General features: G+C 44.1%; 1 protein-coding gene across 1 annotated transcript in view; it reads right to left on the bottom strand.

Annotated features, from left to right (window-relative positions):
- The window catches only part of FGD3 (FYVE, RhoGEF and PH domain containing 3), a 642046-nt gene that overhangs the window by 74608 nt on the left and 540360 nt on the right, over positions 1 to 27078 (bottom strand). The window contains exon 15 of the mRNA XM_078661608.1: positions 3631 to 3693. Coding sequence (XP_078517734.1) covers positions 3631 to 3693 — 63 coding nt within the window. The remainder of the gene's footprint in view (positions 1 to 3630; positions 3694 to 27078) is intronic.

Raw genomic sequence — 27078 nt, 5'->3', positions numbered from 1 at the left:
GCACTTAATTGTCAGCACCAGCTCTACTGACAGTCCACCACATGGTGGCGCTATCTGTGACATTTTGAGATATGTACAAGAACAGTGCTTAATACATTAACATATAATAGAAATTAATAATATCTGTTGCACACATTATTATTATAGCTTTGGGTGGCTTTGATAGTTTGAATTGTCACACTTGTAGCAGTGCGACGGTTAGTGCTTGTGTTGGTTCGGTCATAATCAGCGCTGGCAGGGGCAATGAGTGATACAGGTTGCAGTGGCCTCCCTAAAAGAGCCCTGGCACTTACTCTTTTTTTTTTTTTTTTTTTTTTACAAATTAAGCAATTTCTGCAACTGATACTAAAACGCAAAGGGGTATATTAGAGCCTGTGTTCTTCAATAAGCGCCATCTTCCAGGATTCAGGAAACTTTAATGAATCGCCAATTTTAGTCCGAATTTTGTGACATGATGGTGAAATAAATGTAGCTCAGCTGGGTTTAAGTTGGGGTCTGACGCTTTACCAAATGGGTTTTCTGTATTAATGTTATTGGTTAAAAGTTCTGATTGTTCTGTTGGTAGACTAGACAATAGTGTAACACACACTAAATGCACCCCCCTGCAGAATGTGATGAGGAGCCAGCGAGTTTCCCCTTTCTCACAAATATGAATTGGCCTCGGGCTGGATGGGGCCACCATGAAGGATTTGGCCCCCATGCAACACAGGGGCTGCAGGGATCTGCGGTATGCCCCTGCGACTCAATAGGTTGCAATTGTCTAGGTATCTTTCAAATGTTGCTCGGTCTTCTCGATATGAAACGGCATAATATTCTGGAAAAAATCTGGTTAAGTTCTTCTGCACTATATTTGAGCCGATATTATTAATCACGGACAGCTGTAATCACTCTATCATATATTATTAGTAATTTGAGCCTGCAATATATTCTGGATAGATGCACTGCTTTGATTTGACCTTTGATGATACATAATTGCTAGTAGATATGATTGCCATGTTCTTCGTTAGTAGATATACATTTAAAGTGTTCCTGAGTCATGGTGTTTAGTTTGCAACTTAGGCTATTTTCTTTTGAGGTCTTATTTAATCTATATTTACATTCAACTGTAAGACCCCAGATATATGCTTTCACGGAAGCATTCCCCTAGCTATTTTGCAAGAATTCCTTAACTAGAATTATTAGGTGCAAGATGAAATCTTTCTTAATAATAAGGATCTGGGAAATGTCAATCTGAACGGTGGTTTCCTTCTGCCCATCCAGTTGGCTAAATATGTTTTTTTATGGCACTTTGATTTGAATTAACCTAAGAGTGTATCCAAGCAGTAAGTTAACTGACAAATTCATGAGATGCTTCTACCATATCTTGCTAAAGTATTGCTAGTGAAGAACCTAAAATAAAGTGCGTTGCCCTCCAACTAGTATTCACTTCTCCATGCATTTAATAACTTAACCATCATATAATATTCATCCTCTCACTATGTGTGGTCAGTGTCCACAGCAGTATCTACTATGTATTTCAGATCCCTACAGACGATTAATAGGTTTCCTGTGACTGCTAATTCAGTTGTAATCTCTTATGTTGCATCTTCAGTATTTGGTGCAAACAGTCAGCATATAGTGACTTTATTATCTTCCATTTTGCTCAGGGCTACAGCCATTCTACTACTGTTGTGGTGGATCCTTCCATTTTTAAGGAGAACTGCAAACACAAGCCCCTGACAGAAGCACCACTGAAAGAGAATATATGATTGAAGACCAGTGAGCCAATAAGCTTTGCAATTTCACACTTAGATGAGTCTTTTCTTTCAAACTAAGAATTTCTACGGGACTCTTTTTTTGGGGGAAAAATTTCCATCCTGGACCAGCATGTTTTGCATAGGGGTCCCGGGAAGGAAAAAACAGTAGTGGTAGCTCCACCCTAAATAGATCTGAGTGCTACCACTGCCGTCACCCAGCAGCCCTACTGCAGGCAGACGGTTAGGTAAAATCATTCTGCTGGCAGAGCTGGCTAAGGCTCCAATAGCAGAAATTCAACATTTACCCCCCTATAAGTGGGGCAGGAGAAAGCGTTCAATGGGTAAAGACTCGACAGCACTACTAATTTATGGCTGTGCTATCATCTGTCAAAATCTAAGGGATTTATTCACAAAATAAACCCATAAAAGTATTTGTGAAGATTTACATCATCTCCTGAATGTACTTGTAAGCTTCTTTTTTCAGTACCCAAGCACACCCAGAAGGGCTCCTAGAAAACAGCACAAGGTGCAAGCATATAGGTGTATTACTGCACAAATGCCAGTTTAAATCTCCTGTGGACCTCATTACCTTTCTGAAAATCTATATATCACAGATTTAAGAACATGAGAATGCAGCAAACTGGGCAAATGCACTTTTTTCTTTTTTCTTTTCTGTGAACACAAAATTTACCTCAACCACCTAGAAATCTAGTGGTGATCCGTTCCCTTTTCTGTCGTGGAAGGAGAGTCTCTTCCGCCCCTGCCTGGTGTACATTTTCAACTATTTCTAGAGTGAGAAGGAGTCAGGTTGGAGTTTTTAAAAGCCCAAAATATATATGTGTGTGAGGGTTGTTGGGGTTACAACTTACACCTCACCTTGTAATACCCACTTTCTACCCGTTGCATGGGATTTACTACTGTAGATTTCTGCGCACTCATGGTGGAAAAACCTGCAACAAATACTTTTGTGAATTACTGGCAGGTGCTACTGGATGCATTTTCATTTGTAAACATGTTTCCAGCAGAAAATATCTTTGTGAATTAAATCCAAAATCGTTCAGCATCTTGCACCAGAGAGTTCAGGTGATTATATGTATATGAATGCATGAATTAGGATTGTAGAGCGAGATTCTGCAAAACAAATCACCCTTAAAACTGGCGGTGGGTTAATTTACAGAGATTTCCCATCACTAATCTCACTTTACAAAACCTTATATTCTTCGTAACCTTTGCAGAGTTAACAATAAAAGAGAGGAAATTTTCCTGGAAAATAAGGTCATGCAGAAAAAGGTTTTTCTACAGGAGAAATATCTTAAAGAAAAATGTTGTCATGGGTAAATTTATCAACAAAACACTTTGATCACGTGTGAAGTTTTGCAAAGTTTTCATCACTTTACCAGGTTTGTAACTGCAAAAATTTGTCAGCAAATCTTACATTTCACATACCCTTACCATATTCATTTCATGGTGAAGCACAGTCCAATTTGAGGAGAAATCAGAAAACACACCGTTCGGTAAAAATGCTTACATTTTCTGTCTGTTCAACACAGTTTTGTGCTACTAAATTGGTACATTACCACTAAGAATAACCTAATATCGTTGTCAACCAATAACAGAATTGTTTATGGTTCTCACACTTCTTTAAATACATTTTTGCAAAACTTGCCAAGTCAACAGTGTTAGTATATTCTGTTCTTGTAACAATCGACGTCAGTCTTGATGGTTTGTCATAGTTTCACCACATGCAAGACATATGCACATCAGGCACACACAAAGCAAATCTATGTACACAACAAAACACAGCATAGAAGTAATCAAATCACGTATGTGCTGCCCAGTGATTTGTTATTAGCAGACATATTTATCATGTAATAAAAAGATTTTGAAAACTTACTCCACCAGATGAACTGCATACATCTGCCCCTGGCATATATTCTAAGGAACTTGTGCTTAATGCCTGTAAAAGCAAACAGAATTGTATACTTCTTATAGACTGCTGAATAAAGATTTACATATCACTCCAACCTGGAATATTACGTGCCATTTATTTATATTTAAATAATATTAATACTCTTAAAGATAATACCAATAACAATAATAATAAAGATATTCATACTATTTTTTTTAAATATATTTCTTTTTATTGAAACAAGGCATCAAAAAATAAAGACATAACATGGGGGAGACACTCTCCCGTATTACACATTTTCTCATCAGAAGTAAGAAGGGGTGAAGGGTGAAACGGGAAACATGGTACAAAAATATAGAACAATCAAGGAGAAGTAGGAACATCAATGGGAGAATCAACAGGTGATACACAGATGTCTCCCCTGTATCGGTTCCACAACCCCCACACAGATGCCCACTTACGCGGGCGGCCCCGCGCCACATCAACAGTTTTTTCGCGGAACATACACCAATCCATGTTCTATTTCCATTCCTCGACGGTCGGTAGCCTCTCAGAACCCCACCGCTGTACTATATTCCTTTTCGCGATCATATCACCCAAAGTTACCCAGTTGGTCTGTGCTGTATTAAGATCAGTGGGCTCCCAAATATTTAGGAGGCATCTCCTCGCTTCCGGCAACACAGCCACCCCCAAAACCTCTTGCATGACATTGTGTATCCCCCTCCAATACTCGGCTACAGAACGACACTCCCAAATAATATGGAGCAACGTACCCACAAGACCACCCCCCCGTCTGCACAAATCTGTATCCGACAGCCCCATCCGAACCAGGTGGGGTCCTGTGACAAACTCTGTGCAATATTTTCAACTGAACAAGCCGAAGGCGTGCTGGGATCGTGACTACCTTCGGCGAAGACACAGCTGTTTGCCAGTCCTCATCATCTAATTCAACACCATCTTGCAACCATTTGTCCCTCAATTCAACCAGGAGATCTGCCCTATGATTGATCAGCTTTTTATAAATCAGGGAAATAGATTTTTCGGGCAGATGGCCATCTAAAATTCTGTCTTCAAGAGGTGACACCTCAACGCATGTCTGACCTGTGCATAGCGAAAGTACTCAGTGCTTCCCAATTTATATTTAGTTTGCAATTCCGGAAACGTTTTAATCCTCCCCTTAGCCCAGACGTCGCCGATAGTCAAGATCCCAATCAAGTCCCATTTGTCAAAACCCTTTGTATTCCAAAGCTTTCCCAACCTGTCAGAGTCAAATAGTGGGGTGGCCTGCGTCAAATGGTCCTTCCATCCCAAAGAGCTAGTGGCATCACGCCAGATCCGCACCGCATGCTTAGTCAGCCCCGTCAAACCTCTCCCCGCCGTCTTAGTATATAACGCCCTATTATAATTGCCTCAAGGAAGAAGCCATCTATCCATCGCATATCCAGGGTCAGAAGGGGGCCGATAAGTGCTGAGGTTAATGGCCGCCAACTGAGAAGCCCAATAGTATCGCCGGATATCAGGGAGCGCAATCCCGCCGTTATACCATGGAAGTGTCAATTTGGCTAATGCGATCCGGGGTCTACCATCCCATAACAGACTGCGTTGTAACTCTTCGACCTCTCGGAAATAGCTAGCTGGCACTACATCTAATGTGTTTTGAAGGGCATAAATAAAACGAGGCAAAGACATAATTTTAAAGAGGGTTGCGCGCCCCAGCAGGGAGAGAGGGAGCTTCTTCCAACCGGCCACATCGCTTGACCAAGGGGGGAAGGAGATTCCTCTCATAACGAACTATAGGGTCCAACGAGACAAATATCCCTAAATACCTAAACCCGCCTGTCGCTATTTGAATCGGACAGTTTCGCGGGGGAAGCGGAGTGTCCCCACTAAGAACGAACAAAAGCGATTATCCCCAGTTGATAGATAATCCTGAATTCCTACCAAAGGAGTACAACACATCGCAAGCAGCATCCAGAGATTTCCTAGGTGAGGCCAAATAAAGTAAAATATCGTCCGCATACAGAGAGATCCTTTCCTCCCACTGTGGTGACCACCGGAGACCTCGAAGTGAGGGCTCCCAGCGGATCCAGGCGGCCAACGGCTCCAGAGCTAGTGAGAACAAAAGGGGAGAAAGGCGACACCCCTGTCTGGTGCTGCGTTCAAGACAAAATGGAGATGAGACCCGGTTATTCACCGCTACTTGGGCAAGGGGTTCAGTATACAACAAGCGAACCCAGCGGATAAAATCAGAGCCAAAGCCAAATTTTGCTAAAACAGCCCACAAATGTGGCCATTCTACAGTATCAAAGGCCATCGTTGCATCAAGCGATGCTATTACAGTGGGCTCCATCAGGGTATGAGCCCTGGCGATCACACCATGCAATCTACGCAAATTGAGGGCCGTGTTTCTATGAGGGATGAAACCCGATTGATCGGGATGTATCAATCCGCTGATCACCTTTATCAATCTGGTGGAAAGGATCTTGGCAAGGATCTTGGGTTCCGCATTCAATAATGAAATAGGCCTTTACGAGGCGCAACTCTATTTTGGTTTGCCCTCCTTATGAATGACCACTATGGAGGCTACTCTCTGATCGTAGGGCAGTATCCCCTTCTCCCAGGCTTCAAGGAACATGCGTCTCAGGTAGGGAGCGATCTTGTCAGGACGAAGCTTGTATAGCTCAATTGGGATCCCATTAGGCCTCAACGCCTTACTGGAATTCAAAGAGCGCACCGCCTGTGCAACTTCATCTACGGTAAAGGCACTGTCCATAAACTCACGGCCCTCCCTGGTCAGGCAAGGAAGCTGCAAGTCTCGCAGCATCAATTGGGAGTCTTCCTCCGGAAGAACCGAGACCGAAGTGTATACAGTGCGAAAATAATCTGCAAAACGATCTACTATATTCTGGGGGTCTGTGAGGTGTATTCCGTTCTCTTTCACAATCTCTGGGACAACACGATCCGCCCTATCCTTCTTGTCCAACCAAGCAATAGGTTTCCCCGCTTTATCACTGACATCATACAGGCGACCCTGCTGTTCTCTACTCAAGGCTTTAGCGCTATCAGTGACCAGCGATCTATACTCGTGCTGCTTGAGATTAAGGACATGCAGCTTAGCGCAAGTCACCTCCCGCTCCAATTCCACCTCCAGGTCACCTATCTCAGCTTCCACCTCTACAATTTCTTTATTGCGGTCTCTCTTAGCTCCTGCTATCAATGAAAGAGCCTGACCCCTAAGAACTGTCTTAAAGGCTTCCCAGAGTGTGATCGAAGAGGACACCGACCCCTAGTTATCTAGGAAATAGTGATCTAATGCCTTGATCAGGTCGCCCCTTATTCTGGGATTACGCAGATGCCAGGGATTAATGGGGGCTACCCTACCCTCAGAGCAACACCGAAACGGAACCAGAGCGGCGAATGGTCAGATATGCCCCTTGCAAGGTGTGTCGCCTCCACCACGTAAGATGCTTGAGCTGCAGGTATAAGACAGTAATCTAATCTAGACAGACTACCATGGGCTCCAGAATGAAAAGTATACTGCTTTTGGTCCGGGTGGAGCAGTCTCCAGCCATCAACCAAACCCATGGCATCAAGGAAATCAGCCAACCATCTCTGAGCTCGTCCCATATCCCGCGGAGGATGCCTGTCCATAACTCCCGAGGCCATAGCGTTAAAGTCACTCCCCAAAATCAATAGGCCACACTGGAGATATAGCAGAGCTTTTCGCAAATCGACGAAAGTGAGAGCTTGCATGCCAGGAAGTACATAAACCGATAACAAGGAGGGAACATGCCCCTCCCAGCGGCCCGTCACACCAACATACCTGCCCCTGTCATCCTCAAAAACAGAATCAATCACCAAAGAGAGTGCCTTACGGGCAAGGATTCCCACCCCTCTGGAGCCCGAAGTGAAGCCTGCACGTGTCACCAATCAGTATCCCATTCTATGCAGTGCCTTACACGTATTCCCAACCAAATGAGTCTCCTTTAACAGAACCACGTCGGGGCGTATCGCTTAAGATATTGAAGAACCACACTACGCTTGATTTTATCACCTAGCCCATTCACATTTCAACTCAATACTTTCAGTTCCCTACCCCCCATCATCCAAGATGCAGAAGGAGCGGTCTGCCCCAAACCACTGCAACATAGTCATGCCATTTTCCAATACGATGTCTTGATAAACAACAACAAACAAAATGAAAAAACAACAAACCACCCCAAACAAGCCCCACCGGCCGCCCCCCTCCCTGCACCCCTGCTCACAGTGTACATCTGCCCCCAACTCGCAGTGTGCCTGTCGCCCCATGTTCTAACTACGTAACTATAAAAAAGTAAATCTGAGGAGGAATGTGACCCTCCGATTCCCCGCCTGACCCCTCCGTCGTCACTGCTCATCCCAAGAGGAAAGACTCTCCAACCAGTCCGAGGCAATTTCGGGATTATCAAAGAAAAAAGCCTTGCCCTCATGTTCAACACGCAACTTGGCAGGGTACATCATGGCATACTTCAGCCCTTTATCACGAAGTTTCCTTTTGACACCCATGAAGGTTTGCCGCTGTTTCTGTACTGCCTGCGTAAAGTCTGGAAAAAACTGGAAAAAACTGAGGGTGGAATTTTCATACTTCAGAGGGCCCCCAGTCCTGGAAGCCTGCAGGATAGCGTCTGTCCCTGAAATGAAGCACCCTCGCAATCATCGGCCGGGGGGGCGCCCCAGTTCGCGGTCTTCCTCCCGGTACCCTGTGCACTCTTTCCACTGTAAAAAAAGTTAACCAGGCCTCTGGGTTTCAAATGATTGAGTATAATGTCTTCGACAAAAAAGGTCCGCAGCCTGACCTTCGGCTTTCTCAGGTACACCAATAATGTGCACGTTGTTTCTACGGGCCCTTCCTTCATATTCGTCCAACTTTCGACTTGCGGCTTCGCCAGAGGCTTTGAGATCACAAACGTCTTACTGCAACTGCGCTACATCATCGGTAAGACTGGACGTCTTGATATCCAGTGACTTTACCTTTTCACTAGTTTTGGTGAGGTCCACCCGGATTAAGTTAACTTCTAATGTGACCGCGTCCAGTTTATGATCTAAGGACTCCATCTTTTGACTGAGAGAGGTTTTCACCCTGTCGATCGCGGTCATCACATCCTGCAGCGTAAGTTTTGTTGTGGCGGCCGATGCTGCAACACTCCCATCTTGTGACTTCCCATTGCCGGTAGGCGACCCTCTGGGTTGCGTGTAGCGATCCAGCTTGTTAGCTTGAGTGTACCTGGCCCCTCTAGTCATCTTAGATTGTGGTTTCTCAGATTCAGGTTTGGTCGGCATTTCGAAAGGCCAGGGAAGAGCGAGTCCAGCAGTGGCTGAGACCCCGTGACTGCGGCACTAGACAACGGAGAAAGCTGTGCGGGCGATACCGTAGTCACATCCGTCCAGCCAGCGTAGTATCCAACAATCGAGCAGACCAGCATTCCAAGGGGACGATCAGCCTTTAGACCTCACCACCCGCCCAATGACAGTGCTGTCTTACAGTCTCCGGCGCAATGGCAAGGCAACAGGCCGCCGCTTCACCATTGAAGCTTCACAGTCAATGCCAGCGGTCCTTAACGTGGAAGACCCTTCATATCCTCTGCCTATCCATTTCTGTCTATGCAAACCTTCACCGGCGCCACACCCACCTCACCCGGCCCGGAAACCACACTTCGGGGCCCCTCAGCTCGCCCCAGACTCTCCTGCTGTTGGTCGGGGCCCTCCGGCGCACAGCTTCAATTCCTAGCCAGTGCCGCAGAGTCTTGCGAGTCCACAATCAGGATTCACTGGGCCGGGACTGCAAGCGCAGGTAGCGCGCCGATCATTTCTGAGACGGCCCAAGCGTGCCCCGTCCGTGGGCCAGCGCGTAATATACTGCGGGGGTAGTGGGTGGGGGGGGTCACCCCTTTGTCATGGGGTAAAAGGCCGAGACGTCTGCGGGTCGGGCAGGCAACTTCCGGTTTCGGCCCCGATGTTGTTACACTCCAGGCCGGGGTCTGATGACAACTCGAGACCCCGGCTTCAGAGTGGGCAGGCCACAATCTTCTCGGCCCTCTCCCTCCGGCGTATCGCGGCCAAGCGGGACGCAAGTTACTGCCCTCAGCGCCACTTCTCCTCCGCTACCATGATTCACGGTCCAGCAACAGGAACATGGGCAGGATATATTCGAGGGGTAGCGAGGGTCTCAGGAGCCCTAGGCTTACGTGGCCATTTTGGACGCATCCGAAGCTCCTCCCCGATACTCATACTATTAAATCCTACTAATAATAATAATATCAATTATAATATCTTTAAATCCCAAAAAGACTGCACTGGCAGGGACTACCTACCACGTGAATTTTTTATTATCGACCTCACAATGATGAAATGCTGGTCTGCACCAACCAGGTTTCAATAAGTTACTGGCACGTTGCCCTGCAGAAGGGTGCATTAACCAGGACAGCAAACAAACGATCTTATCTAGATGCATGTCACGTGTCAATTCACTAAAGAGAGTGATACAGATGACACCAATGTTACAGAACCTGATACCAATAACTTTTTAAATGGCAATATCAAGTTATTTTTATCACACGATCTGTACAATTGCCAGGGTATTCTCTACTAAAGAGTAAAAACAGTAAGCAGTTTTTCTGGAATTTTAAGTAATGTCTTCTCCAGTTATTTTTTGTTTTCATTTGATGACTTTTTTCTTCCATTCACAAGTGATGCAATTACGTAAAAGAACTACCCAAGTAGCAATTGGCTCATTTAGAGTGTGACATTGGAGGCATAAATGAACATACTCGGATTCTTCCGCACGTCTGCTATTAACACTGATTTTGATAGGATCGGTAATACCGTGTGACATCATAAAATGCTATGGCATGTTACCATCAAAGAAATCTATTAGTAGCAAAAGGATATTAGCAACACAAGGCAAGAAAATGCAATTATCGTAGAGAGTATGGTGGGATGTGTTGGTAATCTTCACAAGATATTTTGATAAACCCAAAACACCTTTTCCTATATATTGGCTTTGAACTGAGCACTTGCAATGGTAAGTGAAGCAGGATGGTGGCTCAGCACCTCACATTTATCTGGAATTTATATCCCCTACTCCCCTTCTTCCTAAGCACTGTACTCTGCTACTCACCCAGAACTCGGAAGTAGGCAAGGGAGGAGACATGTGACTGGCTCATACCCAAAGCTACACTCTGATGACAAGCACTCGCGGGTAGGCCTAGACGTTAACTGTAGATACTTATATTTTGTGAAATTTTCACCACTTTTCACTGCTTTACTTTTATTGGTTTTAAACTACTAACTTCTTTCACATAAGGCAAAACGTATTTTTCTCCTCGAAAGAAATTATTTTTTTCCCCAAATTCTAGAGGTGTTAGTAAATAAATGTTGATCACTTTTTATAAACTTAAATTAGACTCCACATTACTCATTCTTTTACTTGAATGTTTGACCCTTAAACCCTCTGCATCATCCCAGGAATAAGTTCTGCAACTAGCCCAAGCTAATTAATGGTGAGTTTACAATAGTTTAAGGAGGCTGTTTGATATTCAGGACTCAGAGTTGCAAAAATTCAGCTAAAGAACAAACGTGTTCCGCAAACCCCTGCCCTACTGCCTCCCCAAGCAACCAGGAGCATTTTTGACAGACAACTCCCTGTTATGCTGAGATCAAAATTGCACATAAGCTTTATTACGTTTGACAGTGAAGCCCGCTGTCTCAAAGATATATTGTTACCAATTCATTCAAGTATACAAAGAATGGGCTTTGGCTCCCCAAAATAGTATTACTCCCTCTCCTCAAGCTCCTGCTTATTTATAGTTGTATTCTAACTTCCAGGAATAGCTATTTTACATCTGAATAGTACGCTCGCTCATCATCACATTTAATTGTCTATCATATATGTGCCACACAGAATTCAATTATTTTTTTCCACTTTTTTCCATAGCCCTGACAAAGCCAATAGGGTTGTATTTAATGGGGTAGACAGCACTTGTGTATGCAGTGCAAGTCAACAGTATCTATGAATGCCTGTGTTTACATGTGTTGGCACGTTACAGCCAGACCGATTGGCTGTATCATTGCCTGTTTGTCACAGCATTGGTTTTCTTGAAGATGTGACCAACTTCTTTCCAGAATAGAGGTTTGGTCATCTTCACTAGCCAGTTGACAGATCAAATTTCAACCCTAAATGTGCTGCTTTTTTATTTCTATTTAAGAGGATTTACTGGTTTTTCTTTCAGTTACCGCGACCCTTTCTATGTTCAACAGAGTCATAGGCAGGTTTAACTCACAAGGTGACAGAAAAGCCTGCACAGCTACCTTTGGTGGGTTCCCAGTGAAAACATTGGGATTATTACTTACAATGTGCAAAATCAAGTGCCTGGTGGGTAAGCATCTCTTCAGTCTTCAGGAAGCAATAGATGGATGCAGAGGGAAGATTTTGCTTTTCAGATATATTTGCACGGAAGGTACTTTACCGGAGAACAGCCGTGTAGGGAAGATTCCAGTGCTCCACGCCATATGTCCACGTATGTCAAGTATAATGCACATTTAAATGGGTTTAATCTATACATAATTGCCGGGCAAAGGTAGTACTTTTTTGGGTGAGCATGCTATAAAAAGGTAAGATGCAAAAAGCATGCCTGAGGAAAGGAGTATGAATACATAGTGGTCAGTGGCGCAACAAAACTTGAGTGCCCCCCCTGCAAAGTACATGGAGGAGACCCCTCCAGCCTTTCTTCGGAGTCCTCAGGCCAGGGTACATTGCTGAGGGGCCCACAGGAGCCCAGGGGCCCAAATGCCCTGCGGGGGCTGTGGAGGCCTTTGCTATGCTACTGATTGTGGTTCCTACAACTATGTGAATTTGAGGAAATGCGGTTATATACATAGTGGTCAGTGGCGTAACAATACTTGAGGGGGGCCCCCTGCGAAGTTCATGGAGCAGCCCCCCTCCTGACATGCTTAGGAGCTCTCAGGATAGGGCACAGTGCTGTGGGGCTCCTGGAGCTTGGGCCCCCATGAACTACGGGTGCCTTCGCAAAGCCACTATAGTGGTGCCTACAGCTAGGTGAACTGGTGTTTTTCACTAATCTGAGTGCCTAAGAGAAGTCGTTCAGCCTTTGGAGTATTGAGTTACCCTGGAGGTGAAATATGAGGTATCTCTTGGTAAATGTAATATTGTATTAATTATAGCATTTCTAAAAACACAGGGGCCTGTTCACCAAGTCATTCTGGAGTATGTGAAGTGGTATAAAGAGAAAGGCCTGAGCACTCTTTTCCCTTTTATCAATAGAGAGGTGTATGCTTTGGGCAGATTCACAGAGGCATTTAAAGGTACATAAAATATACTCGTAAAGTACTATCATCCCGTCCTCATAAATACTTTTTGTGTCTAAAAAAACACAGAATGGCTCAGTGAGTTGAACAGTCACCACTGACAAATGGGATGACCAGAATGGTCTTGGGTTTGAATCTAGATAAGGGAATACCGTTTTCCAACCTTACAAACGACAGTAAATTAAACATCACAAATAGGGTAATAACGTATTTTGTTTAAAGTGCATAGAAATGTCAGAAGCTCAGTGTGAGGCTCTGAATAAATACAAGTGGTTATTAATATTAGAAGTATATTTTTTATTGACGGTTCAGCGAATAAAAGGCTTAGAAGAAAACGTGCCGCTGTGGTAAAGAGCTCTGGATCTTTAATAACATTTAACTGCTGGTAGGAATGGCAGAGCGCAAGCTCATATGGGAATTCTGCAGCGCGCGCTGGGTGGCACGTGGCTGATTCACAGGATGCCGGCTCAGTCACGGCCTTTTAAATCGCTTCATTAGCGAGCGCGTGTTGTGGCTTCAGCAGTTTACAGCCGCCATGACAGCACTGCCCCACTTTCAGTGCTTTGTGGCTAAGCCTCGGGCAAGAAAGAGCCGTGGATTGTTCGGCGCCCTTGATGTATTGCAGGAATGCTTACAGGGCTGTCTAGGTGTTCAGCTTCGAACCAACTAAAGCATAAAAGGGCATGAAGTAGAATTTAATGTTCTTTTTCCTGAAAGTTAAGAGCCGAACTTCATTCATTAACAGTTAGTTGTTCGTGTGTTAGTTGTAAACCTTGATTTTGTCAACAAGAGCCTGCTGAAAACCTTTGCCTGCTCATATATTAAATTTTTTTAGAAAACAGAAATTAAAAGCAATAAGTATGAAATGAAAAAGGTCACATCTTTATGTCATAAGCAATATGAAAATAAATACGTAGCAGGTGTATTTAAAACAACAATATTGTTTTTCTCTAACCTCTGGGATGAATTTACCTCGAAAATGAGCGACTCCATCCAAATTATTATTTCAGAATTCACAGCCGAGTGGCAGTTATGAAAGGTTTCCAAACTTCCACCGGTTTACAGACGAGCACCTTCTTACAATATAATTCCAAGGTCATGGTACTATGCTTGGCCCCACCAAGGTGATTGTGTAGGAGGCCCATGATTCATCAGGCCTGAGAGGAAGCCAGCAAGAGCTGCCTTTGCTGAACAGGTGGAGGCTGTGTGGGGACTGATCCACAAATTAGCAAGATCTAGTTTCAGACCAGCATCAATCCTGTTCTTCCTTCCTAAAAGTATTTGACACTTGGTGTAGAGGTTTTGGAGTGAGCTTCCTGCTGTTGGATGGCGCCCACGCATCTACGATGCCTTGTCAAGAAGCTTCTTTCCACTGTCATGTACACCTGTGTCAGTCTACAGGGGTAAGCTGACCCAGACCGACTCAATAAGCCTCAGGAGTTGTGTGACTTTCTCCTGGGGGCTGCCGTTTTAAGGGACACGTTCCATTGATTAAACAGTGCCTGTTGATGCTACCATCGACTCATCTTTGTATGGTTTGATGGTATGTGCCAAACATTTCAATTTCCCTGATCACTCACTGGTGTATTGCTTGACTTTAACGCTGAACTGAGGTCAGAGAGATAGAATTTAAATGAAAATAACTATAGACTTCACAGCTAACCCAGGTTACGCCACATAATCCAATAATAAAGCAGAAAACTAGGTAATGAGGTGCAGGTAGGAGGAGGTGAGGTAGATATATGGTTTGGAGAAGAAGTGAGGGTACAGAAGGGGGTCGTTTCAAATAATAGACAAGCATTTGCAATGCAATAGGTCTCGCATTAGGAAAGTTTGTGATATTGGTATTGTAAATGACAATTTTTTTATTTATGTGTTGGTTTTGAAAATAGCGAAATTAATAGCTTTGTCATTTACAATGCCAATAGTTATAACTTTCGCAAATGTGACACCTATAGCATTCATGGTGGTGGATGTGGTGGACATGGTGGTGGAGGTGGGTGTGGTGGTGGAGGTGGGTGTGGTGGTGGAGGTGGGTGTGATGGCGGTGGACATGGTGTTGGTGGGCGTAGTGGTGGTGGACGTACTGGTGGTTGATGTACTGGTGTTGAATGTGGTGCTGGTGGACGTGGTGGTGGATGCGGTGGTGGTGGACATGGTGGTGGTGGACGTGGTGGTGATGGTGATGATGGACGTGGTGATGATGGACGTGGTGGTGGTGGTGGTGGTGGACATGGTGGTGGTGGACGTGGTGGTGGTGGACGTGGTGGTGGTGGACGTGGTGGTGGTGGACGTGGTGGTGGTGGACGTGGTGGTGGTGGACGTGGTGGTGGACGTGGTGGCGGTGGACGTGGTGGCGGTGGACGTGGTGGCGGTGGACGTGGTGGCGGTGGACGTGGTGGACGTGGACGTGGTGGTGGTGGACGTGGTGGTGGATGTGGTGGTGGATGTGGTGGTGGTGGAGGTGGTGGTTGTGGTGGTGGACGTGGTGGATGTGGTGGTGTTGGTGGTGGACATGGTGGTGGACGCGGTGGTGGTGGATGTATTGGTGGATGTGGTGGTGGACTTGGTGGAAGTGGTGGTGGTAGTGGACGTGGTGGTGGTGGAGGTAGACATGGTGGTGGTGGATGTGGTGATGGATGTGGTGGACATGGTGGTGGTGGTGGTGGGTATGGTGGTGGACGTGGTGGACATGGTGGTGGTGGACATGGTGGTGGACATGGTAGTGGTGGACAGGATGGTGTTGGTGGATGTGGTGGTGGTGGATGTGGTGGTGGTGGTTGTGGTGGTGGTGGTGGTTGTGGACGTGGTGGTGGTTGTGGACGTGGTGGACGTGGTGGTGGACGTGGTGGACGTGGTGGTGGACGTGGTGGTGGTGGAGGACGTGGTGGTGGTGGAGAACGTGGTGGTGGTGGTGGACGTGGTGGAAGTGGTGGTGGTGGTGGACGTGGTGGTGGATGTGGACTAGGTGGTGGACATGGTGGTGAACGTAGTGGTGGTGAACGTAGTGGTGGAGAACGTGGTGGGGGTGGACGTGGTGGTGGTGGACGTGGTGGTGGTGGACGTGGTGGACATGGTGGTGGTGGACATGGTGGTGGACGTGGTGGTGGTGGTGGACGTGGTGGTGGTGGATGTGGTGGTGGTGGTGGATGTGGTGGTGGTGGATGTGGACGTGATGGTGGTGGTGGACGTGGTGGACGTGGTAGTGGTGGTGGTGGACGTGGTGGTGGTGGTGGTGGTGGTGGACGTGGTGGTGATGGACGTGGTGGAGGACGTGGTGGTGGATGTGGTGGTGGTGGACATGGTGGTGGTGGACATGGTGGTGGTGGACATGGTGGTGGTGGACATGGTGGTGGAGGTGGTGGTGGTGGAAGTGGTAGTTGTGGATGTGGTGGTGGACATGGTGGTGGTGGACGTGGTGGTGGACATGGTGGTGGTGGACATGGTGGTGGTAGACATGGTGGTGGTGGACATGGTGGTGGTGGACGTGGTGGTTGTGGACATGGTGGTTGTGGACATGGTGGTTGTGGACATGGTGGAGATGGACGTGGTGGTGGAGGACATGGTGGTAGTGGTGGTGGGCGTGGACAAGATCAATCCGGTGAAAGCACACAGTAAGTCCAGTAAAAAACAAGATGCGGATGCCTCTTCTATGAACGGATACAAACTAACTCATCTTTGCACCACAATAATGAACAAGCTGCTGATGTAAATACAAATAAAAGTGGCTGCTGTGCTGGTCTGGTCATGCAGTTGAATCCAGGAGTCCATGCTTGCCTCAAGAAACACTTATGTACACTAGAGTACTGAACAGGAATCTAAACATCACACCTAAGCCCCATAAAACATGGAAATGTTGCATATAATCAAGCTCAGAACTTGGCAGCTGTGGCTCACGAGTTAAAATGTGTTGGGGTACACAAGTGAAAACCAAACGTTCAAGTGTATACAAACCTTTGAGCAGAAATTAAGTTCGCAAATTTTTACCAACCCATTTTCAGCACAAAAACCCTGCTATTCTGGGCAGCCCCTTGTTTCACCTCATAACATTGCATTGTGCCACCTATCATGAGGAATTCACATCACACAACCTCAAGTTTCACAGAAATGGAACAGAAAGCAAACCAACATTACATCAAGCTGCACGTTCCCTATTAGGTCAAAAATGCCAGCCATTTTGAAAGAGTAAAAAACACTCTCTTTTATGTGCTAAGTATATATGCAAACCAACCATCATCCTCGCTATGTTTGAAGTCATTGAAATATTCTAAAATTATGTTCACAATAATTAAACTTAATAAAAGTAAGTCCTAATCATTGCTACGGAGAGTTACGCAAATAATAGAAAGATGTCAAGATGCAAGACGGGCATGTTCGATGATTCAAACTCGTTGAGTAATAGCGATCCAGTCCAGAATAAGAGCTACGTAAACAAGCAAACAAAAGCGACGGGTAGGAGGTGGTGGTGTGGGGACGGCTCTGCACAGGGAGATTAAGTGAAGTGGGAGCAAACTAACTCCATGTTTGTACCACAGAACGCGCTGCCAATGCAAACAAAAAACAAGGCAGGCGAGAAAGATAAGAAACAAGGAAAAACAGTGCCGTTAAGAAGACAGCCAGTAGGAGCAGCGCGGAAGATGAGAGTCACTGAACTCCCCTTCCATAAAGGAGATTTTACCCTATATACCATTGACCAGCCCACCCTGTTCTGACACAACTCCTGGCCTGTACCTGCACCCAGCCCCTCCCCCGTTGCAGCAGGTGCCTATACCTCTGCCCAGCCGATCCTGTCCTGAAGCAGGAGCCTGTATCTGTACTAAGCCCCTCCTGTCCTGACACTACCGAGGGTGCCTCTGCCCAGCCTTCCTGTCCTGAATCTGGCATCTGTTCCCAGCCCCTCCTGCCCGTAAGCAGGTGCTTGCTTATACCTGTGCCCGACCCTACTGTCCTGAAGCCGGTGCACTTTACCTCTGCCCAGGCCGACTGTCCTGAAGCAGGTGCATATACTTCTGCCAACCCCTGCACCCTGCAGCAAGAACACTTGCCTAGCGGTACGTGCCTACTCACCCAGTCCTTTCTGCCCTGTAGATCTACCCAGCCCCTCCCCCGCTGCAGCAGGGGTGTATACCTCTGCCCAGCCCTACTGTCCTGAAACAGGCGCCTAGTGGTAAATGCCTACTCCGCCCAGGGCCGGCCTAAGGCATGTGCCTTAGGGGCCGCCACGCCAATATAAATCCGTAGATACATATTTGCGTGGCGGCCCCTGGCAGGGATTTGGCGTCCTCGGGGCCCCTACCTACATTCCCTGCTCAGGGCCTCCGTGAGCCTAGAGCCGGCCCTGCTCCGCCAGTCCTTTCTGTCCTGTAGTTTTGCCCAGCCCCTCCTCCATTGCAGCAGGTATCTCGACCTCTGCACCGCCCCTGCAGCAGGCGCATGAACCCTCCGAGCTACAGCACGTGCCTGTAGTTCTCCGTCCTGCAGCCTGTGCTCAGCCTCTGGGTGTCTGGAGCTGATGAGGCGCTGCTCCCCCGCGGGTCCTCACCGGGGGATGGAGGACGAGCTATGTCACACGGCGAAGCCCCTCTGCGGGCTGCAGGGGGGGGGGAAGAGTCTGTAGAGCTGCTATGAGAGGTGCTGTGAGGGGGCAGTTCGCAGAGCTCCTATGAGGGTCGGTGTGGGGGGGTTGGGCAGAGCCCCCCGATGGCTGCTGCGAGGGCGGAAGACAGAGGCGCAGATCCTGTTACCAGCCCTTCATCCTGCCAAGCAGGGAAGGGCAAGTCGGAAAATCATGTCAGAAGAATCTGAACTCTAGAAATCCCCAAAATAAGTGCGACCACGACAAAGAAGATGAATGTCTACTAAACAGAACCCTAGGGCACTGAACACTACCTTTTCCACCATGTAAACGAGCTCCTTTTGAGATCATTATATGTATTTATATCCTATGGTGACGGTGTGAAAGCGCGGTTGATGTGCGCTGGAGCCTCTACTGAAGGGCTGTTAAGATCACGGGGTGAACTTCCAGAGTGACGACTGACTAAAATGACCACATATCTACGAAGCAAATCTCGGTGTCAATGGCCAGGTCCGCCTGCCTCGCGCCCTCTGCTTTCTTTTGTTATAGATCAAACGGTGCGCTGTAAAGGACACGTGACAGTAGAACCGGTGAAAAGAAAGAAAACAAACTTTTTTTTACTTTTAATGGGGAAGTTGGAAATCCCTTACAAACAAAAGTCCTTATGTCCTGCACAAACACGTGACTAAGTCCGGGCTGTTACTGAGAGGGCGGGGGCTGCCCGCGCATGCGCGCCATTCCTAACTTTCGATATGAGCAGCGAGCCCAGACGCCAAAGCGGAGCGCAGCAGCTGAAGTCCCGGGTCCCAGGAGGGGGCCCGGGTGAAGACCAGCGGATAGCAGGGGCTCCCATGCCGAGACTGACCCGCTGGCTGCCGAGGGAGAGAGGGACACGCGGAAAGAGCCCGGTGAGTGGGGTGGGCGGGGGGGGATGTGTGCCCGCGTGTGTCTGTGTGTGTGCATGTCTGTCTGTGTGTGCGCATGTGTCTGTGCACGCGCGTGTGTGCATGCGTGTGTGTGTGTGTGCGCGCGCGCGCATGTGTGTCTGTGTGTGTGTGTTATCCACTTCCTGGCAATGTGGGACAGGAGATATGCACGGCGTGTGGGTGAACGTGCGCGCTCACATGGGAAAATCCCCTGCGCGTGCCCATCCCCTGGCTCACATTCCCAGGAAGTGGACGACAATAGATGCTTCGCTGGATGCCAGCTCGACCTAAAAAAGGGATAAGCCAGGGGAGACAATAATAAAAACCTGTGAAGGAGGGGTGTGAACGGGGCCTCCCACAACAAAAAAACACAAGGATGGAAGCAGGAGGATGATTATGCACAGAGATATATAGGCAAGAGTAAAACATTGTGGAAACAGGTGTTTTGGGAGGGTCTCTCTCCGGAACAGCAATAAAAAACATGTCTTAAAAGAGATAAATCGCCAAGTGCAGGATGTGGTAGGGGGGAGGGGGGGGGGGGAAGATCTATGCAAAAAAATAGCAGCTTTGGGAAAATGATTTTTCAACATTGCATTCTATAAATTCAGGCTTTACGATGAAATCACAAGCTGTTGCAGCTCCTTTATACAAAAAAAAATGCTTGCGAAGAACATAGATGCAAAACTCACTACCTGGATATACATTCACTATACGTAATTAGGAGACATTGGATGGGTTACCCTCTAGGAAATGGTAAAAGGTGACAAGTAATTCCATGAATATATATGATTCATGACCAACCATTAGCCTTAACGGTGAACAGTCACAATATCGAAGAAAAAAAAATATTGAATTGACAGAATATCGAGTTTTTTATATAGAATCGACAGAATATCGAATTGCCAAAATATAGTGGTGCAGAATATCGAAATTCAGGTAAGAAATATTGATTTCCATAATATCGAAGTTAGTAATATCGACAGTCATAATATAGAGAAATATCTAATTCTTTTATAGTGTTTTAAGTGTTAGTATACGTGTTAAAAGTATGTATTATTTTTGTAATGTATGTTTGAATTTTTTTAAAGTAATGAATTTTATGTTATTTAATGTTTGCGTGATTTAATTCCGTAGCGGGTTGTGGGTTGATAGGGGAATAGGGTGGGAAGTAATTTAATTATAGTAAATTAAATATTAATTTTTAGGAATTATTAATTATTTTTAATTTAATTTTGCTTTTTAATTCTGTAGCGGGTTGTGGGTTTATAGGGGAATGGGGGGGGAAGTAATTTCATTGTTATTAAGTAATTATTTATTTTTATTTATTGGTTTTGATCATTAATTTATTGTTAATTAATTATTGATTGCTAATTACATTTTATTAATTGGTAATTAATTTTTATTAATTGGTAATCCATTTTTATTAATTCATTAATTTATAATTATATTGATTGTTTTAATTATTCTGATCGGGTTGTGGGTTTATAGGGGAATAGGGTGGGAAGTAATTTAATTGTAATTGATTAATTATTGCAATCATTTTTGTGTATTGATAATTAATTTACTGTTAATTATTAATAGGTATTACTTATTAATTTGTGGAACTGAAAATTACGTTGTTAATTAATAGAGAATTAATTTTTAATAAATAATATGTATTGGTATTTATAATTAATTCATTATTAAATATTTTGTAATTGGTAATTAATTTTAATTAATTTCGTATTGGTATTAATAATTCATTTATTTTTATTTAAATATTAAATCATTACTTTCCCTACTGTTGCACTCACTGGAGTGGGAATAGTAATTTTTACCCCTACGCTATCCAACATTTTCCCTACTGTTGCACTCTCTGGAGTGGGAATAGTAATATTTACCCCTACGCTATTCAACACTTTCCCTACTGTTGCACTCACTGGAGTGGGAATAGTAATTTTAAACCCTACGCTATCCAACGCTTTCTCTAGTGTTGCACTCACTGGAGTGGGAATAGTAATTTTTACCCTCCCGCTATCCAGCACTTTCCCTACTGTTGCACTCTCTGGAGTGGAAATAGTAATTTTTACCCCTACGCTATCCAACACTTTCCCTACTGTTGCACTCAATGGAGTGGGAATAGTAATTTTTACCCTCCCGCTATCCAACACTTTCCCTACAGGTGCACTCACTGGAGTGGGAATAGTAATTTTTACCCTCCCGCTATCCAACACTTTCCCTACTGATGCACTCACTGGAGTGGGAATAGTAATTTTAACCCCTACGCTATCCAACACTTTCCCTACTGTTGCACTCACTGGAGTGGGAATAATAATTTTTACCCCTACGCTATCCAACGCTTTCCCTACTGTTACACTCACTGGAGTGGAAATAGTAATTTTTACCCTCCCGCTATCCAACGCTTTCCCTACTGTTGCACTCACTGGAGTGGGAATAGTACATTTTACCTTCCCGCTATCCTACACAAAACAAAATTAATATTTTTTGATATTATTATGTTGATATATATATATATATTGCAAAGTCACAATTCCGGTATTCGGCCAGTACCTGCTCGCGAGTGGGTCGTCGTTAGGGTCCCGGCGGCCCAATTATCTGAAACAGATCTCCCATGCAAAGGAAACGTGCGACGACACTCAAGGAGTTGCTGTGCTTCAAAAAGTATTTTATTCGGCAGCAAAACAAACAACGCGTTTCACCTAACGGCTTGGTCACGTTTGTTATGGATTCAGAATCGTTGTCCTTTTACATACCAGTGAAATATTAACATAGACAAAGGACTACCTCAAACTCACCCCCAAGTGTAAATGCATGGCAGACATTTTGGAATGGTAAAGTGATTAGATCTCAACCAACATGATGCGGTTTACTGCCTAAATGCAAGTAGAAAAATACAGTTCATATAATGTTTTGATCAGATTACGCCATATTTCTGCGGTAAAATCAATTATTATGCCCAAGTGGGCATACACTCAAAGCAAATTAGTCGAGCCTCAAAATAGACAAAATAATCATAATATTTACAAATATCGCCCAAGTGGGCATGAATTCAATATCTCTTAAGCTCGCAGTATAGCATACCAGTCCCAATCGAATTGATTAGAATATAATCCCAACAGAGAATGGCTAAGTTAAGAGGACACTTATGTACAAAAATACTGATTCAGTATCCTCTGGATCAACGTTTGTTTTATACATCACATGGACAGATCATCCTTTGTTTTTCAATGCTGAATCCTATCCCGGATTGTACCATATCCAATAGTCCCCACGTGCAAAACATCTGTGAATTTTAAAACAAAGTATTTTAAAATCAAGGCGTACATTTACGGCAACAGCTATGGACAGAATAATGTTCAACATTCATAGATCCAATAATTCATTACTTTTCACTTATCATGGTTACTTTCTCAGGAATTCATTGTCATGTTACTTTTATTACTTCTCCAGATGAACAGACAGTTCTTCATGATTGTTCAACCCCTGTGGATATGTACATTCAAAATCAATAATGAACCTTGATTCCAACTTGCGTAGGCATGAGGTTCTGTCTCCTCCCCGTGTACCCAGGTCTACTTTGTCCAACACCACCATTTTCAGTAGATTTTCATTTTGATAATGCTGTTCGAAAAAGTGCCTAGCAACTGGGTACTGTGTGTTATGATTTTTTATGGCTCTCATGTGTTGAAGCACTCTTTCCTTTGCTTTCAAAGTAGTGCTGCCCACATACCATTTGTTGCAGGGACAAATTAACAAGTAAACACAGTACATGGTATTGCAAGTCAGAGCTTTATGTATTGTGAAAATTCTTCCTGTGCTAGGTACAATGACCTCTTTACAATTCTCACTATTGCGACATGCCTTGCACGATCTGCAACATCTGAACCCCGGTGTATCTTTAGGTTTCGTAACTCCTATCACTGCATTAGGACTTAGTTCATCCCTAAGTGATCTGCTCTTTCTAAAAGTTACTTGGGGGTAATTTTTGAGGTGTGGTTTCAGATGCTGATCTGTAAGCAGCACATGCCAGTGTCTGTTAAGAATCCTTTTCAGTTCACTTGACTGTCCTGAAAAAGTCGTTATGAATCTGATATTAGATTCAACCTCTTTATCCACATTGGTATCAAGGAGATCCCTCCTGATTCTCGTATCTGCTCTTGCAACTGCCCCTTGTATAGTTTTATTGCTGTACCCTCTTTCCCTGAAACGTGCAATCATTTTTGATTTTTCTGTTTCAAACATCTCAGCTGTACTGCAATTGCGTTTGGCACGCAGTAGTTCCCCATAGGGGATACTGTCCACCAGTCGCCTGGGATGTGCGCTTCTCGCATTCAAGAGACTGTTACCTGCAGTAGTTTTTCTATACAGGCTGTGGCTGAGGTATATCGACGATATTTTTATGATTTGGAATGGCTCAGAAGAATCTGCCAGACAATTTGTGTGCCAACTCAATAAAAACTCTATGAATTTACAGTTTACAGCAGGAATACACACGTCTAGAATAGAGTTTTTGGATGTCTTGATAGAAATACAAGGGACTAGAATGACCACAAGCCTGTATAGAAAATGCAGTGATAGGAGTTACGAAACCTAAAGATACACCGGGGTTCAGATGTTGCAGATCGTGCAAGGCATGTCGCAATAGTGAGAATTGTAAAGAGGTCATTGTACCTAGCACGGGAAGAATTTTCACAATACATAAAGCTCTGACTTGCAATACCATGTACTGTGTTTACTTGCTAATTTGTCCCTGCAACAAATGGTATGTGGGCAACACTACTTTGAAAGCAAAGGAAAGAGTGCTTCAACACATGAGAGCCATAAAAAATCATAACACACAATACCCAGTTGCTAGGCACTTTTTCGAACAGCATTATCAAAATGAAAGTCTACTGAAAATGGTGGTGTTGGACAAAGTAGACCTGGGTACACGGGGAGGAGACAGAACCTCATGCCTACGCAAGTTGGAATCAAGGTTCATTATTGATTTTGAATGTACATATCCACAGGGGTTGAACAATCATGAAGAACTGTCTGTTCATCTGGAGAAGTAATAAAAGTAACATGACAACGAATTCCTGAGAAAGTAACCATGATAAGTGAAAAGTAATGAATTATTGGATCTATGAATGTTGAACATTATTCTGTCCATAGCTGTTGCCGTAAATGTACGCCTTGATTTTAAAATACTTTGTTTTAAAATTCACAGATGTTTTGCACGTGGGGACTATTGGATATGGTACAATCCGGGATAGGATTCAGCATTGAAAAACAAAGGATGATCTGTCCATGTGATGTATAAAACAAACGTTGATCCAGAGGATACTAAATCAGTATTTTTGTACATTAGTGTCCTCTTAAGTTAGCCATTCTCTGTTGGGATTATATTCTAATCAATTCGATTGGGACTGGTATGCTATACTGCGAGCTTAAGAGATATTGAATTCATGCCCACTTGGGCGATATTTGTAAATAGTATGATTATTTTGTCTATTTTGAGGCTCGACTAATTTGCTTTAAGAATGTATGCCCACTTGGGCATGATAATTGATTTTACCACAGAAATATGGCGTAATCTGATCAAAACATTATATGAACTGTATGTTTCTACTTGCATTTAGGCAGTAAACCGCATCATGTTGGTTGAGATCTAATCACTTTACCATTCCAAAATGTCTGCCATGCATTTATACTTGGGGGTGAGTTTGAGGTAGTCCTTTGTCTATGTTAATATTTCACTGGTATGTAAAAGGACAACGATTCTGAATCCATAACAAACGTGACCAAGCCGCTAGGTGAAACGCGTTGTTTGTTTTGCTGCCGAATAAAATACTTTTTGAAGCACAGCAACTCCTTGAGTGTCGTCGCACGTTTCCTTTGCATGGGAGATCTGTTTCAGATATATATATATATATATGTATTAAAAAAGAACAATGCATGTTTTTTATTACATTATTTATAAATTTTAAGGTTATTTAAGTATTTTTAAGTATGTTTTACTAATTATATTAATTCTTTTATTATTTTAAATTACTTGTTAGACATTAAAAAAATTCAATATTTTTACAAACTATATTATTTACAACTATAGTTTGGATTCGATATTTTCATCATCATCATCAAAGCTTTATTTCGATATAGAAAAATATCTTAAAAGCATTTTACAAATTATATAAAAACACATTTTAAGAAGAATACACATGAAAGGTTATATTCGAAAAAAGCTTTAAAAAAACAACTCTCGAAGGGTGCGGTTTGCTATGCAGAGCAATATAATGGCTATTCAATATTCTAAACAATTAGTCCACTGCATACCACAACCTAGGGGATTCTTTCATCATAAACATTTAATCAATACATAACATTTTAGTACAAAATACAAAGCTAAAAAACCCTTAAGGGGGAGTTAAAAAATCTCAGCTATGATGCGAATCAGGTTTAAAAAAATGGAATCTTCAATCAGAGCCTAACGCTTTTGATCTTAACACCCAAGCCCAGCTTAAAAATTTGGCCATGCGACAAGCGAAAGTTGTATTAGCGTCGGCTTGCAAAGTTCTAAGCGCTTCGCGGTGGTTCCTAGTTCCGAGTTGACAACAAATAGGTTTCAACCACTTGGTTCTAGGGTTAGTGTAAGCTGGGCATACAAACACAAGATGTGGGACACTTTCAACTGCCCCTTCACAATGTGGGCCGTTTGGAAGAGTTTGGTAGGGGGGCTTCCATTTGTTTATGTATTCTCGCACTGGGAGCGTTCCTAGTCTAAACTGAATAACAAGTATTTACAATGCAATGGTTTCGCCTTTTGAAAAGTTTGAGCTATTGGCATTGTAAATGACAAAATTTTTATTTATGTGTTGGTTTTGGAAATAAATGGCATTGTCATTTACAATGCTAATAGCTTAATGTCTCGCAAATGCGAGAACTATAGCATTTGCAATACAATAGGTTGCGTATTTACGCGAGTTTGAGCTAATGATATTGCAGATAACAATGCGTTTTATTTATGTTTCAAAAACCAAAACATAAATAAAAGGTCTCTCACACTGCTGTCTCTCACACACTGCTGCCTCTCACACACCATGCTCTCCCACACACCATGCTCTCCCTAGAACACTCACACTGCTGTCTCTCTCACACTGCTTAAAGAAACATGTATCATGAATTACTGCGCAGTGCACCGCACAATGTTTTGTTTTTTAGCTCAGAAAGGGTGTAACAGTCTTGACAGAATGTGAAACTGCAAAAGGCAACTTATGCCTAGGCATCCAAAGGCACGAGTGCCATTCAGTTTGATTAAAATGCCAGCGTTGCTTGGTGATTTTAGATATGGCAGCAAACATTTTTGCGTAGTCTACAGGTTATTACAAATGTGGTTGTCTGGTTCACAGACTGACTGAGACCAACCCATAATAAAAACTTGCTCACGTTTGAGGACATAGTCTTATCAGTTTTGGGTCACTTTGAAAGGGGGCACGACATTTTCAACCTTTGCTCTTAGTTTGTGGAACTCAACAACTGAAAGTACTCACAAAATAAAACCAGTTTAGAGCCCATAACCTTTTGTCAAAA

This window comes from Lissotriton helveticus, chromosome 9 (genome assembly GCF_964261635.1).
Source record: "Lissotriton helveticus chromosome 9, aLisHel1.1, whole genome shotgun sequence".
Taxonomy (NCBI): Eukaryota; Metazoa; Chordata; class Amphibia; order Caudata; family Salamandridae; genus Lissotriton; species Lissotriton helveticus.
This window is presented reverse-complemented; position numbering and strand designations above follow the sequence as displayed.